Source organism: Euphorbia lathyris, chromosome 5, assembly GCF_963576675.1.
Source record: "Euphorbia lathyris chromosome 5, ddEupLath1.1, whole genome shotgun sequence".
NCBI lineage: Eukaryota > Viridiplantae > Streptophyta > Magnoliopsida > Malpighiales > Euphorbiaceae > Euphorbia > Euphorbia lathyris.
Window position 1 is genome coordinate 53,549,159 of NC_088914.1, and position 25,355 is coordinate 53,574,513.

The following is a 25,355-nucleotide window of genomic DNA, read 5'->3' on the forward strand; positions in this document are numbered from 1 at the left end:
CCCGACGTTTTATAACAAGCTTCCTTTAACCACTTCCACGAACTCAGCTTCCCGAAACCCGCCATTCTCAACATGAAAGCGACTAAATTTTTGATGTTTTAGGAATGTTGAATTTTGATATTAATTTTAATTAAATTTTTTTAAAATTTGTCTAGAAATATTATTTTAGGAGAATTTAGGTGGATTTAGTTTTTTCTTTGAGTTCCGTTCACAATCACAAAGGCCTCCCTCCCTTCTTAATAGCGGTTTGCGAGGCTGTGTAACTGAAGCCCAAATATCTTCCCTCCAATCAAACAAAACTGTGGAATTTGAACATATTCCTTCTTTCACAATAACCAAATCTCTGTTTCCCTCTCTCCTTCAACCAAATGTCCAATCCAATTATCCTTTCTGATGATGAAGAAGACCAAAAATCCCCCCTTCCATCTCTCTCCAAAAAACCCAGAACCCTCCCTCCTCCTATCTTTGTGCTCGACGATGACCCCACGCCTCAGAAACAACGCCCCACCTCCTCCTTCGCCGCCACTTCCTCTTTCGTCCCCGACACTCCTATTCCCGATCTCTCCTTACTTAAATGCACAATGCACTCTTCCAATCCCGAAATTAGAGTTTCAGATTATGATCAGAAGCGCTCAGGTTATACTTTTTATTTACTTTGGGAATTCTTATTAAGCTTTGTTCATTGCTAGTTGCTTATGGCGGTTGCTTGTTAATTTTGTTGCTTGAGTGAATTGACTACAAGTGATGCTCAGTATTAAGGAAATTTAGGTTTCTAAGTTGTCGGAACAGGTTCTCGTGTTTTTATATGGTTCCGTTGATCTACAAATATTGGTTAACTTGCTTGCAACAAGTTCACTACTTATACGACTGTTAGTTTCATGCAGTTTCTTTCGTCCCTGACTCTCCAATGTCCGATCTCGCCATTGTTAAATGCACAGCCCGCTCTTCCAATCCTGTAATTGGAGTTTCTGAATCTGATCAAAAGCTCTCAGGTTGCGTTTTCGTTTACTTTGGGAAATGTTATTAAGCTTTGTTCATTACCATTTGCTTAGGGCGTCCAGTTCTTGTTAATATTGGGGCTTGCGTGAATTGCCTGCAAGTGACCTTCAGTATTTCAGAAATTTACGTTTGCAAGTTGTCAGAACAGGTTGTGTTTTTACATGGTTGCGTCTACAAATATGGAGTAACCTGCATGCAACAAGTTCACTACTTGTATGATTGTTCTTTTCGTGCATATTGGTAGTAATTTATGCTTTCTAATGCATTTCCCATCGTAGAATTTGCTTAATATATTGAAAATAGGACGCAATCCGAGTGTATATTTGGGTAAGTGTAGAGGTTCTATCCCGTGGTAGTTCTTGATGATCTAGTTTTGCTGACTTGTACTGTACATCCTCCAATTACATAGATTTTTAACATGGTTGGTGCCTTTGTTTTCAAAGGAAATAGTAGATTCATATGTTTGGAATCCGAAGATGATGAATCAGAAAGTGGCAGTGTAATGAAAACCTGGAAGAACAATGAAGCAATTTGTCGTGATGATGATGACGACGACGAGGAAGATAAGATGGAATGGCGTTCTAGAATCTTTGGCTGCATGGATACGCTTGGTATGATAATCTGCATCTACATAATTTTTTTCTGCTCGAAACTCTAAGCTGGTTCTTATAAATGCATAGGAAACTGCCCCAATACTGGGGTCCTTTTGCTTCTATATCATCTGAAATAAAACATGGTTATCAGGTGATGATGACCGAACCCTTATGTCAGAGGAAAATGCTTCCATGCCTGTGTTTTTGCAAGAGAATAGCAGTCAGGTAATTTTCCATGACAATAATGCTAACAACAGTATGTGCATTTCCAATTTATTGAAATATGATTTTGAAGATGGGAACTTGAGCAGTATACTTTCTTATGAGAGACTAGCATATTAACTGAAAAGAAACTGGACGTCGCTTCTTCTGTAGAAAAAGAGAAATTGACAGATGTGCTAAGAAAAGAAGACACTAATTTTATTCTAGTGGGCCTTCCATTCATTATTAATTTGCCTGCTTTTTTGGTTTTATTAGAAAGAATTTAGATGGGTGAGATATGAGGATTTATATAGATTGACTTTTGGTTTATTATATTACCCTGGTAGGATGATGAATCGTCCTTTCACGATGGAAAAGTTTTTCCTAGATCATGTGAAATATGAATGATGTGTTTGTAGTGCTTTAATTTAGGTGTTCCCAAACTAGTTCAGGTTGGCTACATTTTCAAAAACATATAGGGCTCCAAAATCCAAATCCTTTTTTACTACTTCCAGACAACCTTAGTTTTGCCTCTTACTTTGTTTCTCATGCGGCTGTAAAATGTTGGACTTTCAATACTGGCTCATTTTGTCAATCGACAATGCATGTCTCCAAATCATCTTAATCTCCCTTATCTCATCTTCTCCATAATCTGTAATATTTTTTTGTTCCTGTAGTAGATGCACTCTTTCTTTACCCAATGCGAACATGTATTTTCACACATCTATTTTAGCATTTCTATCTTGCTAATGTGTGTACAACTATACATCATCTTCCTTCATTGTCCAATTACTAGTTTTATGTATGCCGAAAAACGAGGTATTCGATTGCAAATTTCAGAGACTTTCATTGCACTTTGGTAGTGTTCGACTCTGATGTAACCTTGATGTGATGCTAGCAAGATATTGATTGTGAAGCTACACGATTATATTCATGAAACTTACGGTTTTCTATCAATTACACTATGCAGAATCAGCTCCGAATTCAATCTTGTATTTAACATATAACTGAACATTCTGATGATTGTCATGCTAATTATGTGTACATCCTGTTTCTCATTGTTCAGTAGCTTGTTATCATGTTGGCAATGAGGATTCGTAGTTTGAAATCTCAAGACTTTATTGTGCTTTGGTATTGTCTAATGTAACCTTGGTGTGATGTTCACTAGAGGTTAGTATGAAGGCTGAGGGATTATAGAGTTAAAAACTAGGATTTTCTATCAATAAATTGATATAGAATCAGATTACACTTTTAACTTCTTTATTCCCCTAAAATTACACTTATACTGGTTATTGGCATTTTTCTAATAAGTTAGCCACAATTTTACCTCTAAGTTGCTGTTTACGGCACTGTCAAAATCCAGTTAGATACATTGAGCTCAAAATTATGCCTAACCTCTTTTTTTTTTCTTTCTTTTTAACATATCGGCATTTCTGCACTTTATCCTGCCGATTTGCTGTGTACTACCAGTGTCTAGGCATATCAAGAAATTCCTAAAATGCATAATTCAATAGTGTACGTTGTGACTTTTATCAATATGTAGTCATATATGTCTCTTCTGGTTATATTATAAATAAAAAATGGGGAGAGACTTTTTTTTTTTTGTTTTTTTGGTCGTGATGGAGGTAATTGTATGCAGCTGTTGAAACTTTGAAGTTACAGGAAACAAGATGTAAATGATGAATCCCATAAAGCTTTTCTATCAATGTTTACAAAGTTGGAGATGTTAGTGTAAAAGGCTATAAAATATGTTATTGAAATCTTACTTATTATCTCAACCTCACATTTATGAGGTGAAACATGTGTGCTAAATTTCATTTGTCAAATTTTAATGCTCTATTTAGTGTCTGTAAAGTGGCTGCCACAGTACTACATCGACCCTTTTTGAAACTTAGTACAGATATATAATTTACACTAAATTAACAGTTGTACTGTAGATGGCCCTCTACTGACAACTTGGGATTCCCTTTTTAGTGACACAACTAAAACTGAAATAAAACATTCATGACGAAGTAGTAATATCCTTATGGAACAAGTAAAATCATACTTGTGATACAAGATTTAATATTCAAAGCATGTTCTATTTTCCTTTACCATAATTAGGAAATTTTCTAATCAGAGACATTTGGTATTGGGCTTAGCGTGTTCCATTACAATTAAGAATAAATCTATGTTTTGATTAATGGTCATTGTTCTAATGATCTATAATCTATTGACATTGAAACAGGTAGGTAATGATCCTGATAAAGAAAATTTTGGGATGGAGAAGATATGTAACATTATAGAAGAGGAAAGTACCAAAGATAATGTGGAAAAGAAAGTGGCGGCCAACAATGTGATGGGGAAGAAGAGGTTGACAAAAGAGGAAAGAGCTCACTTAATGGAAGAAAAAAAGCGAAAGAAAGAAGTAAGTGCCCTAATAATTCGATTGAATTTCAAGTGGCCTATTGCATTGTACATACAATTTGCTAACTAAATCTGTTCTTAAGCAAGAGAAGTTGCAGAAAGCAGCTCTAAAGGCTGAAGCTGCGGAACTGAAAAAATTGGATAAGGAGAAACAAATGTGGGAAAAAGGAAAGTTTGCTCTAAAATCTATTGTTGCTGAAATTGACACTAGCGTAGTTGAACAGAGGTCCATTGGGGGTGAGTTTGTCTTCTAAATGTTTTCCTCTCATCACTTTCAGCAGATTTCTCATCATAATATTCATTCTTGTTTGTTCTACTCTACTATTTTAGGACATTTGCTTAATAGGTTTTCTGAAAAAGGCATTACATACCGCATAAAATCAAATCCAATTGAAAAGTCTATCATATGGACTATGACTGTTCCAGAAAATATTTCAGAGGTAATTAATTCTTCTTGTTGGTAGAGTAAGTTCAAGAAAATTAACAAGATTATAGAAAATATTTGTTTTGTTTGTTTTCTTCTCTAGTAAAAATTAATTACAGGTTCAACTTCTGGATATTGGATAACATATTAAGGTTGCCTTTTCTGTAATTATATTTCAAAATGTCTGATGTCTCTCTAAATTTGCTGCAGCTGTCTCCCGAAGGAACTGAGATACGATATGTTTTACTTGTGTATGAGGCAGAGGAATTTTGCAATCTCGTTATCAACCAATCACTTCTTGATCATGTTTCTAGAGTTCGGCGCTGTTATTCAAACTATACAGTATGCTATGTCACAAATAGACTGATGGCATATATCAATAAAAGGTGAGAAACCACGAAGTGCATTATAATTGTCATTTTTTTTTTTGCATCTGATTGTCACATATTTTTCACAACCTCAAGCCATATCTTTTCAGCTGCAGTTGGGTTTTTGCTTGATTAAACTCTTGCTGGAATTTTTTTTTTTTATTTTTATTTTAATCAAGGTTTTCATTATATAGCTGATGGCAGTTAGGTGAAATTTGATTCGATACGGAAGAGTTCATGAAAAAAATTAGTAATGGCACTTGAGGATTGTTAGAATTGTGAGTTTGATTTCAAGGAATAGTTATTTAGTATGAAGGTGAGGTTTTAATTGGTTTCATTGCGTTATTTGAAGTTAAAACATATCATGCTTATTCCTTTCGGATCAACAAGAAAGAAAAAGCCAAGAGTCTGTCACATATCAGGTAGGAAAAGGACTAAAATAGATATTTGAAGTATTTTAGTTATTTCTGTTATTGCTATTTAAATTTTTTCTGTGCTTTTTGTCTGCTAGCTAAGTTTGTTTGCAAACCCTTATAGGAATGGACAGCTGTGGTATGCACAGCTGTGAGGTTGTACTAGCTGAGGTCAGCAGTACCTTTATTCCCTTTATTAGCTCAGGCCTTGTACGTTTTTGGGTATCAATCAAGAATTAAGAAATTACCTTCCTCTTTCCTTCTCTTCTCAACTTTCTCTCTTTTCTTCTCCCTTCCTATCTTTCTAATTCTAAAAATCCCATACTGTCAGCTAATACCTGACAGAGTCTTGCTTCCAGAACCATTAGATTTGAGGGGGACTGGAGGAGATTATTTGAACTCGTGAAGAGCTGATGCAGGGGTATAATTAAATCTGCTCCATGATTGTCCATATTGTTACCAGTGTTTTAGTTGTGTTATAGTTTTAGGAGGTATTTGGTTCGCGCGCAGGGGTAAAGGAATAGAATCCAGAAACGGAAACAAGGGGAAAGAAATAGAAAGACCCTAAATTCCCTTATTTTGTTTCCCGAAAGGGAATGATATACCACTAATAAACCACGAGTTGTGGATTGTTTTTAACAATAATTTTTATAAATACATTTTCTGCATTAACATATTAATCACATGTTAAAATCAATTACTTCAACCAATAAAACCAAAAGCGTGTGAAACAGAGAAAACTAAAATAAAATTAATCAAATAAAATGCATAAAAATTATATTTTAAAAAGAAAATAATCATTTAAAAATAATTAAAAGTAAATATTGAAAATTATATTTTAAAAAGAAAATAGTCATTTAAAAACAATTAAAAGTAAATATTGAAAATTATATTTTAAAAAGAAAATAGTCATTTAAAAATAATTAAAAGTAAATATTAAAACTGAATATTATGATAAAATAAAAAAATTGGTCAAAATTATTTTTCAGGCCAAAAAGTAAAAATAAATAAGTACAAGAATCAAAAGTGAAATTAGTCTAGGGATAAAAAAAAGTACAAATAATTAAGTATAAAGACCAAAATGAAAATTAAAAAGTAAAATTTGGTCAAAAATATTTTTGGAGAAAAAAATATAAAAATATATAAGTGCAAGGATCAAAAGTGAAATTAATCCAGGGATAAAAAAAAAAGTAAAGCATATGGACCTATATGGACCTAAACAAAAAGTAAAAAGTAAAATAGAGGCAACAATAGAATTTTATGAAGAGTATATTGGTGTAAGGTAGTAAAGGAAGTAAAGTGAATAGAAAACCTTAGCGTAAACACCAACAAAATGAATGAAGCTTCTTCTTTCCTGAAACCCCCAAAACAAACGTCCCCTTACTATAAATAGTACTGTAGTATTTTTTTTTTTTTTATGATGTTCCTACATTTTTAATCAATTCACTTTGTTGGAAAAATGCCAACTTCAGCCAAATTTGAACCGTGGACATTTCTCTGAAAGTGAAATATTGTGGCCTATATTGTTTACAGATTGTAGTTTGTTTCTTCTCTCTCAATGCCGCCTGCCGCGAAACTTACACATTTTTTTACGTTTTTTTGTTCTTTTTTCTTTGTTTTTAAAAAAATAAATAAATTTCCCATCTATATTTGTGGGAACCTTGTAGTTGCTGTGAAGTTTTACTCCCTGTTAGTACTCATTTTGCTGTATTACATTAGATTGGAACATTGATATTTGACAATGTGTAGGGAAAAGGAACAGTACAAGAACCCAGGAAATGATAATGGTTGGAGACGTCCACCTGTTGAAGAGGTCAAATTACTGACTTAGTGACTTTATCATCATAGGATAGTAAAAGTTTAAGTGTGACAATTTCTTGATTTTTTGAAGTGGTTGATTGTGATTGTCCTCCATCTGAACTTTTTCCTGCAGGCGCTGGCCAAATTGACCACTCATTTTCTCAGGGTTCATTACAGGAATTGTATAGATGAAGCTGAAATTGCTGAACACATTGTTGGTTTGACGTGTAGCTTGGCATCTTGCCAATTCAGGTTCTGAATATTTCTACTTTTACTTGTCATAAAGTTGGCAACATCAAAGGCCTCCTGCGTGATTTGCTTTCACAGACTTCTGAATTTATTTTTCGTTTAAATGCAGAAATAAGTTAACTCGTTTGTCAGTGAATGCTAATGGGTCCCTTATTCCGAAGGACTCTACTGACAAGAATTTAATAAAGAAAAGTCCATGGTGAGTAATATAATAATATTGTTCCGAATTATAATCTTGCAGATTATTCGTTGATTTACTAATTTGAAGATAAATAAAATATTATTTATTTCAACCATCAAACCTTTCCTAATTTAATCAATTGTCTTCTTTATTTTACCTTTAGCAGATATGTTCTTTCTGTTTGTAATTTCTGTCTTTGTTATAAAAAATATGTTATGAATCTTACATGAACATACTTACCAGTTACCACACATGTTTGCTACTTTACTGCACATCCTGAAATTCTAGTCTTCGTATTTGGTTCTACCAAATAATCACTTGAATAAACGCGTCAAAGTAATGAGAACTATGATAAATGTTTTTCTTCCATCCCTTCCCAACTAGAAAGAGAGAAGGCAAATGTTAAATGGGGAAACATTTGAAAATCTAAATTGGATTGGGGAGAATTTAGGAGAGAATTGGAATCAACAGAAACCAGCATTGTTATATGGTACGGAGTGTTGGGTAGTGAAATACTGCCACATCCATAAGATGTCGGTGGCAGAGATATGTTGAGATGGATATGTGGTCATACGAGAAAGGATCGGGTGAGTAATGAAATAATTAGGACAAAAGTAGGGGTCACATCTATTGAGAATAAAATGAGAGAAAACCGACTAAGGTGGTTTGGCCATGTGAGACGTAGAGCGCTTGATGCGCCGGTTAGGAGAACCGAAGAGTGGCAAAGGGATGTAGTGGTGAGGGGTAGGGGAAGACCTAAGCAAACTTGGAGGAGGGTGATCGAGAGTGATATGAGTTTACTGGGAATTGAGGAAAATATGGTAGTGGATAGGACGGAGTGGAGGGAGCGAATTTGTGTCGCTGACACGACTTGATTTCACGGTTTTATATGATGGTTCATGTTAGCCGACCCCGAATCATTTCGGAACTAAGGCTTTGTTGTTGTTGTTGTTGTATTACAAACCCTTTCGTGGGATTTGGTTATAAGACCCTGAAACCCAACACCCTTGGTTATAAGCTGTATTTACAAGTTTTGGTTCTATTCATTTTGTCTTGGACATTTTTTTGTAAGAAAAAAGAAATAAAATAACTTAAGGGGGAAATTAAGGATATCAGGAACCTGGATTTTGTTTTAGAAATTAGACTTCCTCCATTTCCCCAAAACTATGCATTTAGAAGAATTTACAAGCCTAAGACAAGACATAAGAATTTAGAATTTACTAATAGATAGATACTAAACCAATCAAGTAATTCTCATAGAAAAACCAGTTTGAATAACAACTAAGAAACTTTAAAAACCCTAATAGATAGATACTAAAACAAAATCAAATTTAGCATATCTAATCGTAGATGAAGGAAGCCCCAAACAGATCCATCTTTTTTTTTCCTGTGAGAAAAATGCTTATTAGCTTGGCCAAAGGTACCCTTTTATCTAACTTGGTTCCTGTTTTGGTGACTGGGACTGCTGATATGTAACACTTTCCTTAGCACGTTATGTGATATCTATTATTTGTTTTACAGCTACAATATAACAAATTCTAATGCCAACTAAACTAGTTCAGTAAGCAATTCTGTTCAAAGTATTACCTTTTGAGAAATATAACAATTTTAGCTCATTTTAATATTGTCATGCAAAGGCATTCTTATTTTTCTCCTTCTCTTTCTTCCCATGCATTTTATAGGCCAAACATGTGTAGTTTGGAGTTGGACATATGAAAATCACCTCAAACGCCCTCTTATTTTATACTTGGTCAGAACACCTTTTTTTCTTGGATGCAGTTATTTCCATCCATCTTTGTATATTCACCCATCCATTTCAACATCTCATCTCCACTACAATCATTTTATGAAATATTCTATCTATTGTTGTGCTAAAGCGTCTAAATTAAAGAATACAAACTCATAATTCTGCCTGTTATTTAAAATCATGTATATAGTAAATTGAAAATCTGAAATAGATAATACCTGCAATGACAATTGTTGAGTTACAGAAAGAAATTGAGTTTCCCCCTTTAAATTGCACCAAGGATTTGGGACCAGATATAATATCTGCTCAATCTAGACTCCATAAGGAATGGCAAATCATGTGGCCAAATCTTTTGTCTGCCTTCATTTATTTTTCATGTAACCGTGAAATATAATTTGTACTTTTTCTTGCTAATTTCAGGTTAAAAGCTTTGGTAGCTATCCCAAAGGTGCAGCCACGATTTGCTGTTGCTATATGGAAGAAGTATCCTACCATGAAATCTCTCTTGCGCGTTTACATGGATCCTAGTTTACCAGTAAGAATGACAGTATATGTGTTTTACTTTTGATGCTTACACTTATTTAATTGATATTAATCCATCTTTAATGTACATGTTTCCACACAGTTAGGTGCATCTTACCCGCCTAGTTGTTGGAATTGCTTATTACAGTCTTACAGAACTTTTATCACATTAAACGAATCATAATTAGGGATTTCATGCAATTTAGTCAACCATATCCACCTGCAGATGTGTTCATGCATTAGCCTCATATAGAAGTATACATTGCAAAGCACACTGGGGCACTTTCATTTCAAAAGGATGTCTAACTATAAAGATTTTGATTTGTATTTGTTGGCATGATTATGGCTACCATTCTTGTTTACATGATTTTTGCAGATTATTACCTAGTTTTTGCATGCATATAATAGAGTTTATGTCTACAAGTAATTAAGTTTCAGAGCTCACCAATGTTCATGTCATTTCAAAACCTTGGGTGCTCTGGTGAAAGGAAATTTGGGTTAATGGTATGCTTAGGCCCATCTAGCATGCAGTGTATGAACTCTGATACAGTAAAACCTCTATATAGGAATACGTTTGGGACCGGACAATTTGTATAACAATTGGGAGGTTATTCTTATATAGAGTTTGGTACCCAAAAAAAAAAAAATCAACACTTAAAGTTTATAAATTTAATGTTTAGCATATCAAGTCTACGAGTTTTATTTCCAATACCTAAAGAATTGGAAGAGTTTTGAGTTTAGTTTCCAATACATAAAGAAAAGAGTTTTATGGGAAAATGGTAAGAATTTATAGTTAAAGTTGGAATTTGTGTGCCAACTCATATTTAATCTCAATAATTTTTAAATTTTTTAATAAATTTTGTTTAAATCCTTAATACATATATACATTATTAACATAATTATTCCTATATAGAGGTATAGTTTCTAAAGGTGGGACTTGGATTATGTATAACAATTAACATTTGGGAGGTTATTCTTATTTATAACCGGCCCAAGTTGGGACCGAAATTTTTTATAACAAATTGGAGGTTATTCTTATATAGAGTATTCCTATATAGAGGTTTTACTGTACTATGAAAACACAACTTAATTTTAGAGCTTATACTTGTTCACAATGAGTAGGCCTTGTAGAAATGTTTGGCTTCTGTAGCAAGATTGTTTTAAGTTTTAATTATGCATTTAAATATTTTCATGGGATACTAGGCAAGTGAAAAGGAAAACGATTTTTTTTGGCTTCACTTCTTATAAGTTATATAACTAATCACCATGCTTGTACGATGAGGGGAAAATTGATCTTCTCCAAAACCTAGGAGCAAATTTGAACCTTATTTCTTATTAGAATATGAAAGAATTTTTTTTTTTATTGCCTATGATAAAATCTATAATGCAGGAATTAAATTTGAAATTTGTCAATTGAAAATACCGGGAAGTATAGTACCACAAGTTTGCTTTTTCTAAAACTTGATTGTTTCAAACTTCTCTAAGTTGTAGCTTTTTGCATCTGCACTATGTTCAGCTATGCTTGTCCAATGTATCTTAAACTTTGAATGAAGGCAAACTACACTGATGAAGCAATTGCTTCACAGGGAAAGACATGAACACTGCTTTGATTTTATTTGGATAAAAAAGATGTTTTCTATATCCGACTTCAGTCCTCAGCGTGGAGAGTTTTGTGTTTGGTATTATATGTCAGGTGCATGAAAAGGAGTTTCTTCTGGAGGACTTGAGTGCAGAAGGTATAGTTGGTGGTGAAAGAAGAGTAGGGCGGATTTGTTCGAAGCGAGTGTACAGGGTACTTATGGCTCAAAGTGGAAGCATCAAAACTGATGAGGTTGAGGATGGTGCTGACTTTTTCAGGCACTTATCATCTTGATTAACTCCATGAAATTCTCAGTGATAAAACAGTAGATGATGATTTTACAGTAGCTTTTTTCTTGTAAATACTTGATGTAGTTCCTTTCCTTTGTGTATCTACACTTTTGAAGAATCAGCAATGTCCCTTAACTTCTGCATCACTTGTGAATTCATTCCTAAATTTCTTATTATGCTGTTTGTATTGGGGTATTTTATGTTATATTTGGATATTATATTTTGGTCGATAACTACCTTTATTTTTGCACGTGCTTTTTATTTAATTTGAATTTCTTAAATACCGTTTTCTATCTCACTTTCTTTTGCTATTGATTTATGTTGCTTTCATTTGCTTTTCGTTTTGTTTGATTTTTATATTAGGTTTCTATTTGTATTATGTTCCTTGTTTTTGTGTGTGCATTTGTTGTTTGTTCGTTGTTCGTTTTGTTTTTGAAATGGTTAAAAAGGTAGTAAAGGAATAAAATTTAGTATTTCTTTTTATAAGGAATCTTTGTTTAAATTGATCGGTGATAATATTCCTAAATTTTTCACTTCATTTTTGTTTCTCCAATTTTATTATTATTACAAGTTTTTGTAGACATTTTATTTTTAGTTTAATCTTTTCTAATTTATAATTTGCCCTCGTTAGTTGAAAATCCTAGATCCGTTCTTGTTGATTACGGTTTTAATATATGCAGCCCTTAGGGCTGCATATAAGCATTAAATACAATTGAATATTCTTTTGTATTTTCAAGATGTATATTTATTATTGCATTGAACTTCTAAATACATCAAAAATCATTTAATGCAATCATAAATTCTTTTATATTTTCTATATCTGCATTAATTTTTTATTTTTTGAAAAGATATCTGCATTTATTATTTCGACAGGTTATTTGTAACTGTATTAGTAACAGAATAAAAGTTACAAAAAACTCGTCGAAATAACACAGTTACGAATAACCTGTCGAAATGATAATGTTTAAGTCTGACAGATAAAAGTTACACACAAAAAACTGCATACAACCCGTCAAAATACAATTAATTGCTTTATTTTATTGACGAACTTCTTTGGAATATCTGATGTGATAGTCAAATAACTGTCAAATCAGTAAGTTCAAATTTTCTGTTGTGTAATGATAAAATTGAATTTACTTGACATTGTTAGGGGTAAAATTGCACAAATTCATAGTTAGGAGTAAATTTGCACTTTTTAGAAAACGTTAGAAGTTTTTTTTTTTTTGAAATAAAAAACGTTAGAAGTTCAATGTATAATAAATGCAGATATCTTTTCAAAAAATAATATCATTTCGACAGGTTATTCGTAACTGTGTTATTTCGACGAGTTTTTTTGTAACTTTTATTCTGTTACTAATACAGTTACAAATAACCTGTCGAAATAATAAATGCAGATATCTTTTCAAAAAATAAAAAATTAATGCAGATATAGAAAATATAAAAGAATTTATGATTGCATTAAATGATTTTTGGTGTATTTAGAAGTTCAATGCAATAATAAATATACATATTGAAAATACAAAAGAATATTCAATTGTATTTAATGCTTATATGCAGCCCGAAGGGCTGCATATATCAAAACCGTAAAAATAATAATGGTGATATTGATAGTGGCAATGAGGCTAAAGATGAAATTACGTAAAGAAAAAAAAAACATAATTAAACTCTTGAATTTTACATGTTTTAAGAATAAGTTTCTGATCAATTATTTTTCCACATTGAGCCATTGGTTATTGATTTTGTTATGAATTGAGCTCTTATTTGACTTTTCTATCGAGTTTGAGCGACACGCATCGTTAGGATGATTCTACTTATTAATGTGGACAAATTAAAATAAGAGTTTATTAACTAGGATAGATAGAGAGTAGAAAATTAAAAAAAAATACATAAATCAATTTCCAGTATATTCTTTCAAGCTCGATCTTCTCCTCTCCCATTTCACGATCTCCAACATTAGAATTGCCAAATCGATCTTCTCCCATAATACCAAAATCCATTTCTAACAAGTTCTTTCAAGCTTCCAGCTTAAAATAGTGGAAATCGATTTCTGTAATTTCTTTTTTTACTTTTTACTCTCTCTCTCTCCTAGTTAAGAAAGTTATTTTTTTATTTGTCCACGCAGAAGTGAAAATGTCCATGTCAACAAGCTGAATCCTTCAAAGGCCCGTGTTGTTCAAACTTGACGGAAAAGTTAAATAAGAGTCGAATCCATAACATAATCAATGATTAAAGTTTCAATGGAAAAATAATTGATCAGGAACTTGATCCTTAAAACCTATAAAGTTTAGAGATTTAATTATGCTTTTTGCCATGAAATTATGATTTTAATAAGTTTAGTATTTCTTTAGGGAAATTTCATGTCCCTATTGAGGATTATGTTGTGATTCTTTATTGCCGATCTCTTTTGCAAATCCTATTATCACATTTTCTTTTATTACTCCGACTATCAAGATCGATATATTATTATTGAAAAAGCCGATAAAATTATAAACAATGTCCTTGAATCACTGAAAGGGCGATGTTGATGAGAAAAATGTTAATTCAAGTGAATATCAAATAGTGAAAGCTCTAAATATTTGAAGGTAAGAACATCAATTTCTTTTTTTTTTTTACGAAAACCTATTTGTTTCGTGTGTTTTTTTTCTTGGAGTTATGGTGAGGGTGAGTGGTTTGTAGACTTTTTTTATCCTATTTTATTAGGGGAAAGTTGAAGATCATGCGGTTGAGTGAGTATTATTTTTATGATGTTTTTGTTATTTGTATCCATTTTGTTGTAATTTTAATTTATTACATATGAGTTTTATAAGATTTCATTTACTTTCAGTCAATTTCAGAAGCTGTGAAATTGATTGAAAGTGTCTGAAAGTACCTGAAATTATCAAAAAGTTATTGAAAAGTATAAAATGTTTCAATCAGTTTGTAATGGGTTTTTTTTTGTATGTTATTTAAGTTTTATTTTCAATTATGGTTAGAAACTGAGATTGGTGGCAATGAAGTGAAGATTTGAGTAAAATCAAAAGAAAAGAGAGAGAGAAAGTTTGTTTTTGATTATTTTAAAAATTAACCTTTTAAAACCCAATTTGGTTCATCTGTAGTTTGTTTTCTTGTGGATGACAAACTTGGGGAGTTACCTGACTGACTTGTCCATGAGTTAGTCAATGATTAGGTTTTGAAGTATTCCTGAAGAAAATGAATATGTAATTTTATTTTATTTATGTTTGTTTTTATATTTGTATGCTTTGAGAATAAATAATAACTAAAGAATTTTTTTTTTTTTTTTTTTTTTTTGCAGGAGTACCAAAAAGTGGTATAATTTGAAATAGGATCAATCGAAAAAGTCCTTATTTTGCTAAAGTTGAAAACCTCAATCCTCGTTTTGACAAAAAGTAAACCACAGTCCTTTATCTAAAAATTAGTGAAACCACATGGGTTTTATTTGAAATTTACCCTATTATAAATATACTCAAAAGGTGAGCACAAGATGTATATTATAACTCATTGAATAATAAATATACAAAAAAAAAATATACAATGAAATATGCCGGATTTTGACAATGTATCTTCATGGTTTTTTATTCTCGAAAATTGTCCATATTTTTTGCAATTTGAACCATATGTTGGTAAATCTTGAAATGACCCTTTAGAATTTGATGAAATGCCTACCTCAGTACGAATCCAAGTAATATACTTTTTTTTTTTTATATATAATTTAACATTTTTTTATGTACGTTATTTATTTATTTGTTTTCTTTTTACAGTGTGAAGTATTCATAATGGAGATTGTGAAGTATATTTTGGAGCAAAAACCTATACCAAATCATTACATATGCATTAGGCTAACAACTTTGTTCCACTATTGTGAAGCATGTGGATGGATACGAGAGTGAGAACTATAGGTTAAATGATCGTGACCCTAAAGATGATAAATTGATAGTTATTGTGAACAATGTTTTTTAATGCATTGATATTATAGTTTCTTTTGTGAATGGAATTAAAATATATTGTATTATATTTTTTTTATTGAAACGTACTAGTTTCGAAAAGCATGAGAAACTTGTTTACACATTTTTTTTTTAGTTTTTAATTGTTAAAATGAGTTTGATATAAGTTCCAGTCGATTTCTTCCACTTTCTCTAAATTTTAGACAGTGCAAAATTGATTGAAATTGTATTTTAACTTTTTGAAACTCATACCAAATTTGTTGAAACATGTCCTTTAATGTTTCTTTATTTGGTCAATAAGTTTGAAATGAGTTTCGGTTAGTTTTGTCCAATTTTACTCAATTTTATTCGATATTACTAGATTTTAGAAGATGTAAAATTGGGTGATATGAGTTTTTAGTTGATTTCCTGAAATTTATATTTCTTTATTGTTTTAGTCATTCTCGGTCTTATGTTTCTTTATTATTTTAGTCATTCTCGAACTTTTGATACTCATGTAACTTTTTCAAACATTTTTTTTTTAATTTTAATTTTACTTCTCCATTAGTTTGATAATGATTTTAGTGGATTGTATTCAATTTCAGTCAATTTCATCCACTTTTCATGGATTTCAAAATATACAAACTTGGATGAAATTAATATGAAATAGCAATGTTACCTTTTGAAGTTCATTTGCAATTTTATTGAACATTAATCAAAAGTTTCAATATTTTTCAAATAAGTTATAATAGATTTTTAATTTATTCATAAATCAAAGTAATTTCTTAATAATTTCAAATACAAAATATTTATGATGTTATAGTTGATGAATTTGTTTTTTTCCGTCCAAATACCTCTGTGATGTATTTGAAGTCGAATCAAGCTAAAGAATGTAGATTGTTGTCGAATAATAGTTTGAATAGAGAGATTGGAATTGAAAATGTTTTTTTATGCCATTTTTACTAAGGGTTTGTACGTAGCTTGAATTTTATTATAGAAAGAATATGACATTATTTTCTTTAGTATGCATTCATATGATGTTTGAAAATATTGGAAAATATTATTGTAGGAATATTAATTTTGAATTTATAGTATTTAGCATACAACATACAAAATCAAAAGCACCTTTTAGGAGTGAAATTTTAGTCCTAGGAGAATGATAAATTAAAAACTTCACATATGTCTACTTTGCCTTTGCCTTGTGGTGAAATTAAGCCAATAAATGGAGTTGTCAAACTGATGGGTAGGCTCCAATAATAGCCTTGATTATCTCTACTACTTGTACTTGCAAAATATTCCAAATGCATTGCAAATTTTCAAAGATAAAACAATTAAACTCTTGATCATTAAATATTAAGTGAAATTATCCATACTCATACTCAAAACAAACAAATAAAGAGCTAAAAGAATTAAATACACAAAGACCAACTCCTAAACATGAAGTTGCATTGGTAAGTGAATAACCAAACCAGAAAAGAATCATTTATTCCTTCTCTACTCCAAAGAGTTGGGATAACCTCTCGGGATCAAGAGTGCGAAAATCTAAAGTAGAATGAGAGCGCCGATAATTTGACATACCTTTCCCTGCATTGGGATTAATTATATCTGTAATAGAGGCCTGTAAGAGAGTGAAGTTTTGTATGTTCTTTGATGCATTAGGATGAGCCTCTGTTCTCATTGCTCTTCTATCTTGGCCAGATGGATGAATAGGCGAAAACGATGGACGCACCACCCTTTGCTTTTCCTTCACTGCTTTCTGACTAAATGATTCTGAATTCCTATCCACCTATCATTTCAACATTATTCAAGTCACGCTCACGCAATAAAATTATTTGAATTGGAGAATCATTGATTGTCAGTGTCACCTCTTTTGAAGATTCAGTATCTTCTTTGCCTTGTTGACTACTCAAATTACTACTTCTCCCATGACCTTCATGATTTGCTCCAGAGGGATGCTTTTTCACTCTCCTACGCCTGTCAGATGGAAAACAAATATCTATCAGATCAATTAATGGACAATGCATTTTATTTATTTCGAAACGACAACATACTTCTTCCTATCATTTGCTTCACTTTCCTCATCCTCCCCTCTATGCACCACTGGTAAACCTGAAAGTTCACATGCTAATGGACTTGAACTGAAGAACTGTAACCACAAAGAAATAATCAGAAGTAGATAATAATAACAATATCAGCAATAATACATCATGTTAAGCATATATTTGTTTCTTCCTCAGGTTCTTACTTTTAGTTTTATGCTAAAAATGGTCGACTGACATTACATATTTAGGTGTCTTCTTAAGTATTTGAGATGAATTTACCATGTTTTGCACTTCTTTCATAAAATATGTTCAGAAAGAGAAGGTAAAAATCAATTTCAAACTACTACTTTAAAATCTAAAACTCACCCCCTACCCTGCAAAGGAATTTTAACATTGATGCCAAAAGACCAATTAAGACTGACTTGAGTAAAAAAAACTTTTAATTGTTTAAGCTAAGTTTCAAGTTCAATTCTTAGTGTATACAGATGATCTTAATAGTGCGAGTGTTAATCAACTCAAACTAATTAATCAGATCCATCTACCCAAAAACATAACATTGATGCCAAAGAGACTATAAGGCGCTTTATCCTAAGTTCAAGAATATATCTTAAATCATGAAATGTTCCCTAAACTTCAGAAACAAAGAGGAAAGCGCTAAAAACTGTAACCATAATGAAAAAGGAGAAACAAAGAACTAGCTTCAGCACACGTAAATAATCACACACTCACACACAACAAACAAACAAAAAAGTTCTTTATAAGAAATTCTTATTACTTGATTTTGAAGAGCAGAAGCAGCAGTTCCACGATATGAAGGGTTGAGAGAAAGAAGAGTGGTCAAGAAAGTAAAAGAAGAATCAGGAAAATCCTTGAAAGCTTCTTGAAAACTAGGTTTGTAATGTTGTGGTGGACGGAAGCTTGTCGCTAGCCTCATTATCTTCCAATAATCCTCTGATGGTGACCCACAAAGCTTGAATATCCTATGAAGTTGCTCCACCTGCATCCAATATAACCCATTCTTACTAAACTGCCACCAATTGAGGCTTGGAAACCAAGCTTTTCCAGGAACTATTATGTATTCCTGCTACTGATAGCTCATTATTTGAGCTATGTTGTGTGGTTGGTTGGTTAGTTAGAAAGGCTATGTCTCTAGGCTATTCTCTCCTTCAAGGTACCTTTTGGTATCCCATATTGGCTAACTTTAGAGGCTATTATAAGCGCAAGTTGATCCTTCCTTTACCTTTGGCGATGAGTTAAGTTCAAGTTTTTAACATGGTAAGAGAGCCACCTAGCTCGACGTTAGATTACCTGCAAATTTTATGTTCCGGATATCCAGCCCGAGCATTTCAAGTATTCCATATTGCCAGACAGAGAGGTAATGTCATATTTATAAGTCTAAGGCGATTCTCCCTTTAAGGTACCTTGTGGGTAAGTTCGAAAAAAGTTTCTGAATAATCCCAGGTCAGTACAACTTGATGGATTTCTGAACTGCTTTTAACCATATTACAATTCTCTTTCAGCTAAGACCGGATTGTAAGATCCCTAGGTTCATCACTTTACTTTGTCTTGTGCAAAATTAAAAACCACAACAAATTTTATATGAACAAGGTAAAAGGTGTTTACCTCTGTTCTTCCAGGCATAATTGGCCTTCCAACGAACATCTCCGCCAACAGGCATCCTGCACTCCAAAGATCAATACCTACTCCATAATCTGTGGAACCCAATAGTAGCTCTGGAGCTCTATACCATAAAGTTACAACTCTGCTAGTAAGAGGTCGCTTTGGTTTAGGAATGAAAACGTTCGCCAGCCCAAAATCTGCTATTTTAAGGCTTCCATGTCTGTCTATTAACAAGTTCGAAGCTTTAATATCTCTGTGTAAAATTCCCCTTTCATGGCAGTGTTGAAGTCCTGAAAGCAGTTGATGCATGTAACATTTTACCTGTATCAAAGACCTCAAATCATTGATGATTGAAATCCTTAAACATATGTAATGCAAGCGGAACACTCAAACTAAAGATTGATTTGAATATAATGTAGGAAGAATTTTGAACCTGTGGTTCAGTGAGGCGCTGGCCAGGACGGGAGATGACTCTAGTTAGATCTGTCAGCATGAACTCAAAGACAAGGTAAAGACTATATTGCATCCTTGAAGTGGCTAGTCCTTCAAGCTTGATGACATTGGGGTGGTCTAGCTTCTGTAGTATCAATATTTCTCTTGCCATAAACTTAATACTCTCAGGCTCTGATGTATCGAACCTGACTTTCTTCAAAGCAACAATTTTTCCAGTATCTCTATCTCTAGCCTTGTATACATTACTGTAAGTTCCTTGGCCTATCTGCAACACCCAAACCAATTTTCAACAATGTATACTTCCTCCTCTTCATGATTCGGATATTCTTATTTTGTTAATGTTATTGCGGAATTTGTTGTGTTATATATAGATGAGAAAGAAAAGGGAAAGGAAGAGAAAGAGAAAAAGCACTAACTTTAGCAAGTTTATCGTAAGAATCAGCAGTCTTAGGAACCAAACCAGCCAAAACCTGAGGGGGAATGTTGTCAACAAGCCATTTAGGCCATCCATCAACAAGTTCATCTGCACCAATCTTCTTCAAATTAATTCTTTGAGAGAGATTACCAGTAGCTCCATTTTCTCTCTCTACATTACAACCATTAATTACAACCACTCTCTTGTTTCCACCATCTTGCCTGAACAACTTACCAGCAGGATCGGGTTTTTCCTGTCTCAATCTATCTGTAGAAGCACTGGAAAATACACAACCCATTTGTTTTCTCAACTTTTGGCGGACTACGGTGATTGCTAGGTGACATAGTACAGATAAATGCGCAAATTGATTGGACTTGGGAAAGTTATTGTATTAGCCTTTGATTGTATTAGCCGTCCTTAGGCCGGCATTTGATTGTATTAGCCTTACTTCATTCTCAGCATTCTCCGCCTTAGCCATTATCAATGATATCATAATATGGTTACATACATGCTCTTTCTCTCCCGATTTTGGCGGGGATAACCAAGTTGAGGGACCCACTTCATAGCATACATATTTCTAAAGGTGGTATCATTCATAAAGGTCAATAATTTAATTTGATAGTCTTCATATATTACTGTTAAAAGTCGATTACTCAGTTAATAATTTGATAGTCCAGGTATTATATTTATCAACGAACAATTTGCAAGCAGATCAACTTTCCATAAGAAAACAAACATTCCAGTTGGAAATATTTGTTTTTCCAAAAAAAAAAAAAAAAAAAAGGAAAAACACAGTTCATCATCAAATTCATCTTAATGGACAAGTAATAATGTAGATTAACTTCACTCTACTTATTCGCAGCTCAAAATCAACAATAGGAAATTCCGACCTTGCTGTAACTTTCAATTGTCTCTCAACCTAGTAGCTTGCTCAAACTTGGACATATGAACATTTCTAAAATTGATTTTCTGATATATTTACTCGGTGGCCATCAGGATTTAGCTTCCCCAGTTTCCAGTTTCAGTACACTGTACATTCCATCTTCAAGATTTAAGAATATCTTTCTGCAAAGCCAGATCACTAGCTAAAAATTCTGCTCATGCTTAAACTGTCACCATTAATGACCTTTCTAGAAGAAGAAGATGGCAAAAGATCAAAAGGTCCCAAAGAATCTGTCTGCATCAAGCCACCAAAAATAAATTAACTATAAGGTTTAGTATAGAAAATCAAAATGGGAATGGTTAATCCCACTCCAAAAATCACCATTTATGTATGCATGATCAGGGTGGCAGTAACCATTTCCAGAATGCAAATATTCCAATGATAGATTGAAGTAAGTACCCATTTGATCCCTGAAAGACCAAGGCTGCTTTCATCCTGATAAATTCGGGAACAAAGTGACAGGTCTGTTTCTGATTCTTGACAATCACGACCTTGCAAAAGGCTAGGTTGAACATTGACCTGCAATAAAAATGAAACATATGACTGTGAACTCTCACATTCATGACAGCACAGCTATTAACGGCTATATGAAATAAGTCCACTACAAGCTAATAACCCCAAAAACTATCCCAGCACATGTTCTTAACAAAAATTTGATTGCCACATATCTGATATGATATGACACCACAAAGAAATGCATTAGCAGCACAAATAGTGTCCAACTATGCACCATGTACCACAAAAGGAACAACATCAAACAGCAACTGTACATAGAAACTAATTCATAGAATCAGCTCATTAAATAATATTAGATACTGAATTGGACTGACAAAGTACTAAATAAACAGCGGAAACTTCAGTACCTCACTAATATTTGGATGTTTAGAAGACTTGAAAACAGAATCCTGACTGCAGTTGTATGAATAAGCAGTCCCACCCAAAGCAGTAGCATCTAGGCCTGTGGAAGAGTTTTTCTGAAAAGGAAATGCATGACAGGTGTCCTCAGCATCCAAAATGGAAGAGGTTGAACCATGAGGAGGTAGCCTTGGAGCTTGTGAATAAGATTGGGTAATGAGAAAAGCATCAAATGAATCGTTTAACTGAGGTGGCTGCAACCCTGCATTGCTTCCATCTGATTTTGGGTTATTACAATTGCTGAACCTGCCTTGCAAGGATGCTTCAGATAGCAGGCCTCCAATACTTATGTTAGTTAGACTATCATCCCATAGTGATGATGCCTGCCCTATGCCAACATGCATCTTCACTTCATTGTGCTACATAAATCCATATAAGCAAGTTTTCGAAAGCACATTTAAGAAAACTTTTTTATTTAGAACTTCTAATAAAAAGCATAAAAAGTTTGGCATCTGAACAATTTACCATACTTCTGTTTTGGGGCGATAAAGTCTCATAACTTGCAACACGTATTGGCATACACACATGTGTGTATGTATGTATGTATGTATGTATGTATGTATGTATATATATATATATATATATATATATATATATATATATAAGGGATAAGGTGCAAAAATACCTTTAACATCCCCCTAACTTTGGCAGCAAAGAGAAAAGGTACCCCTAACATTGGCAAGTGGGTCAATTTGAGAAATAATTCATCAAACTGTCTTCTAAGTAATGAATCTTATCATCTACATTCAGATGTGCATCTTTTTATAAATCATTAGTAACAGATCACAAAAACACAAAATAGAAGTGAAAAAAAAAAATATTGTAATTTTTACGAGTTGAACAAAAACAATCCAAATATTTCGCCGAACTTAAAATTATTAATGTCCAATTCTATTATTAAATCACAACAAATGTGAAATCTTTTTTTAGAACTAACTAATATGTAGCTGGTACAGAATAAGAAACAAAATATGTGTGTTTTATAATAATGTCTGAAATTGATCCAATTTGCCAAACGTTAGGAAATTTGCTCTTGGCTGCCAAAATCAGGGGTAAAATTGCTACTAGTCATCAATGTTCGGGGTATTTTTGCACCTTATCCCTATATATAATGTTTAACCCATCAAATAAATTACTTTAAGCAAATTATAATGAATGAAGAACAGAAAAAACGGGAGTGAAATATGGTACCATTGGCTCAACTAATCCATCGGAAGGCATTTTATCAACCCCACTTGCATCTTCTGCTACAGATCCACTTAAAACTGTTGGGTTCAAATCTTCACTGGTAACCTCAGCTTGTTTCTGTTTGCTAGATGTACTTTTTAAATTATTACAACAACCATGTTGCATTCCTTCAGGTTGTGAAATAGATTTGAAGGGAGTTGAAGTTGAAGACAGTACAAAAGATTTATTTTCCCAGTCAGATGACAACCAACCATACCTTAAAAAGAAAAGGACTGGGTGAGAATTTCAAAGTAAATACTGAACACCAAAATACAAAAGAACAAGGATAAACCTTAATCGGAAAGTGGAAGGGCTCCCTATAGACATATAAACATCTCCTGCAGTGACATTATCATCAATCAATGTCCATCTGTGACTAGCAAAATCTTCAAATGATATGTATGGAAAAAGAGCAGGTTCTCCATGAGCAATGCTGGAACCACCCCACTTGTAATTTAGATGTTTAACCACAGAAGATATCTTTTTCCTAGCACTTAAAGTGAGTTCCAAGTATGGATGGAATCCATCCTGCGCAGAAAAACCAAACTGTCAAATACATATTTATGTTAAAATGAATTTCACATTTTGTGAATTACAGATGTTTGATTTTACCTTTTCTAATGCCCTCTGAGTGACATCATCTACTGGAAAAAGCTGCAACTTGATCTTGGCAGAAGGATGTAACGTCTTTTCTGGAACTGGCTCAATTTTGAGTATCTTTTTGGTTTTTTCTGCAAAACATTTCCTTTTGTCAACAAGGCAGGAACATAACACGTCAAGTGACCAAGAACATGAAGAATGCTTGTACTTTTCAACAAAGAATTCCTCACCTAGCCCAATTGAGAGAATGTTTAGAACTTAACAATGTATAATAACAGATATCATGAATGGAAAGTCATTTATTAAAACATAGGAATAATAAGAATAAGTTCAAAATCCAAAAACTAAATAAGAGAAGAGGAAAAGAAATGACTTTTACAAGAAACTTGATTAAATGATCAAACCTGCTGATTTAGGACATTGTCCCCTTGTTTTGTTAGTAGATTTACCAGAATGAATCTGAACCACACCAGTTTTAAGTTTTGCAGGAGATTGTGACTCCTTTGCAATTTGTTTTTTAGAAAGCTTCATGGAAGTCCAGATTCCCTTCAAAATATGAAGAAAATTGAAGATAAGTCAATTCTTGTGTCTCACACTATAATCCTTTAAACCTAAGCCTCTAAAATATTGAAGATTGTAGGGAAAAAAATTGCCACAAACTTGCAGAACAAATACCACATTTCATAAATCATGCTTTTAGAAATTGCTGTTTTTTTCCAGAAAAAAACACATTTAGTAACAATAGGGAAGAATCGCATTCATGAGGAAAAAAGAGTTGCCATGCTAATGATTTTTGCACAGAGTTGTAAGGGCCAAAATAGCTAGCAGGGAATATAACAAGATGCAGCAAATACAATAGGTTATGCTTTTATTGAAGAGGAGGGAAACAGAGCAAAAGAACTATATAAATTCTACTTGGTCTCTTTTCAAAAAAATAAAATTTTAAACAGATCGTTCAGGCTATGAATAAGAAAATCAGAATTTCCCAAATCCAAAAGAGAATAAAAGAAAAGAAACCAGAGTACCTCTTGCAACTCCAAATCTCTGTCTCAATTTGGAACTGTGATATGGCGATATATCAAGGACAAAAACCTAATTCTAAAAATTCCTAGTATCCCAACCCCAGGAAGACCGAGAAAGGAAAGGTTAAAAACTTATATAAAAGTGAACTTGTAAAAAATATTATAGCAAGAGTTAGGGTTAGGCCAAAGGAAAGATAGAAGAGGAAGAAGAAGAAAATAAGGAAATGCGATTGGAGAAAGAAAAGAAAGTTCGGCTGCAGCAGATCTAAGGCTTCAAATATTGAATCAATTTCAAGTTGTGGACATTAGCATACCTGAATCGAAACCTTACAAGCCGAAGAGAGGAAGAGCCAGAGATTTTGAAATCAAACAAAAAAAAATCAGGAAAACGTTGGCGGGAATGAATTTTTTTGTGTTGAATTGATA

At 32.8% G+C, this 25,355-nt stretch overlaps 3 protein-coding genes across 8 annotated transcripts; 1 reads left to right on the forward strand and 2 right to left on the reverse strand.

Moving 5' to 3' along the window:
* The first annotated feature begins 225 nt into the window (after positions 1-225).
* LOC136228671 (crossover junction endonuclease EME1B-like) lies at positions 226-12,008 on the forward strand. 3 transcript variants are annotated; one of them, XM_066017115.1, is made up of 13 exons: positions 226-636; positions 885-992; positions 1,443-1,610; positions 1,744-1,817; positions 4,021-4,200; positions 4,292-4,436; positions 4,530-4,639; positions 4,834-5,009; positions 7,154-7,217; positions 7,338-7,456; positions 7,563-7,652; positions 9,802-9,916; positions 11,597-12,008. In XM_066017115.1, exons 1-13 carry the CDS (start codon positions 369-371, stop codon positions 11,774-11,776), a joined length of 1,797 nt encoding a protein of 598 aa, XP_065873187.1. In that variant the 5' UTR covers positions 226-368; the 3' UTR covers positions 11,777-12,008. The 3 variants fall into 3 exon arrangements, with proteins under 3 accessions (XP_065873187.1, XP_065873188.1, XP_065873186.1); XM_066017114.1 differs by having other exon boundaries at positions 227-636; positions 4,283-4,436; XM_066017116.1 differs by lacking the exon at positions 885-992 and having other exon boundaries at positions 4,283-4,436.
* A 5,005-nt stretch (positions 12,009-17,013) lies between these two features.
* Positions 17,014-20,683, reverse strand: LOC136230282 (probable serine/threonine-protein kinase At1g54610). Its single transcript, XM_066019301.1, has 7 exons — positions 20,224-20,683; positions 19,788-20,072; positions 19,358-19,675; positions 18,510-18,731; positions 17,744-17,838; positions 17,558-17,666; positions 17,014-17,478 (listed from the first exon to the last, which is right to left on the reverse strand). Exons 1-7 carry the CDS (start codon positions 20,518-20,520, stop codon positions 17,176-17,178), a joined length of 1,629 nt encoding a protein of 542 aa, XP_065875373.1. The 5' UTR covers positions 20,521-20,683; the 3' UTR covers positions 17,014-17,175.
* Positions 20,684-20,905: 222 nt separating this feature from the next.
* LOC136231201 (TSL-kinase interacting protein 1) lies at positions 20,906-25,355 on the reverse strand. Of its 4 annotated transcripts, XM_066020512.1 has the most exons (9): positions 25,244-25,339; positions 24,933-25,015; positions 24,312-24,453; positions 23,920-24,038; positions 23,600-23,835; positions 23,272-23,524; positions 22,029-22,439; positions 21,565-21,684; positions 20,906-21,399 (listed from the first exon to the last, which is right to left on the reverse strand). In XM_066020512.1, the coding sequence occupies exons 3-9, from the start codon at positions 24,436-24,438 to the stop codon at positions 21,304-21,306; spliced, it is 1,362 nt and encodes a 453-aa protein (XP_065876584.1). In that variant the 5' UTR covers positions 24,439-24,453; positions 24,933-25,015; positions 25,244-25,339; the 3' UTR covers positions 20,906-21,303. The 4 variants fall into 4 exon arrangements, with proteins under 4 accessions (XP_065876584.1, XP_065876585.1, XP_065876586.1 ...); XM_066020513.1 differs by lacking the exon at positions 24,933-25,015 and having other exon boundaries at positions 25,244-25,355; XM_066020514.1 differs by having other exon boundaries at positions 22,029-22,403; positions 24,933-25,346.

Bases quoted from the DNA above. Each gene is read 5' to 3' on its own strand.
- LOC136228671 (XM_066017114.1), top strand. From the start codon at position 369: ATGTCCAATCCAATTATCCTTTCTGATGATGAAGAAGACCAAAAATCC. The intron at 637-884 runs GTTATACTTTTT...AGTTTCATGCAG, and splicing joins TTATGATCAGAAGCGCTCAG to TTTCTTTCGTCCCTGACTCT. The intron at 9,917-11,596 runs GTAAGAATGACA...ATTATATGTCAG, and splicing joins ACATGGATCCTAGTTTACCA to GTGCATGAAAAGGAGTTTCT.
- LOC136230282 (XM_066019301.1), bottom strand. From the start codon at position 20,520: ATGGGTTGTGTATTTTCCAGTGCTTCTACAGATAGATTGAGACAGGAA. The intron at 18,732-19,357 runs GTAAACACCTTT...TATTGGATGCAG, and splicing joins TTATGCCTGGAAGAACAGAG to GTGGAGCAACTTCATAGGAT. The intron at 17,479-17,557 runs GTGACACTGACA...TTGAAATGATAG, and splicing joins ATACTGAATCTTCAAAAGAG to GTGGATAGGAATTCAGAATC.
- LOC136231201 (XM_066020513.1), bottom strand. From the start codon at position 24,438: ATGAAGCTTTCTAAAAAACAAATTGCAAAGGAGTCACAATCTCCTGCA. The intron at 23,836-23,919 runs GTAAAATCAAAC...TTTTCTGCGCAG, and splicing joins CTCAGAGGGCATTAGAAAAG to GATGGATTCCATCCATACTT. The intron at 23,525-23,599 runs GTTTATCCTTGT...TTTCTTTTTAAG, and splicing joins CCTTCCACTTTCCGATTAAG to GTATGGTTGGTTGTCATCTG.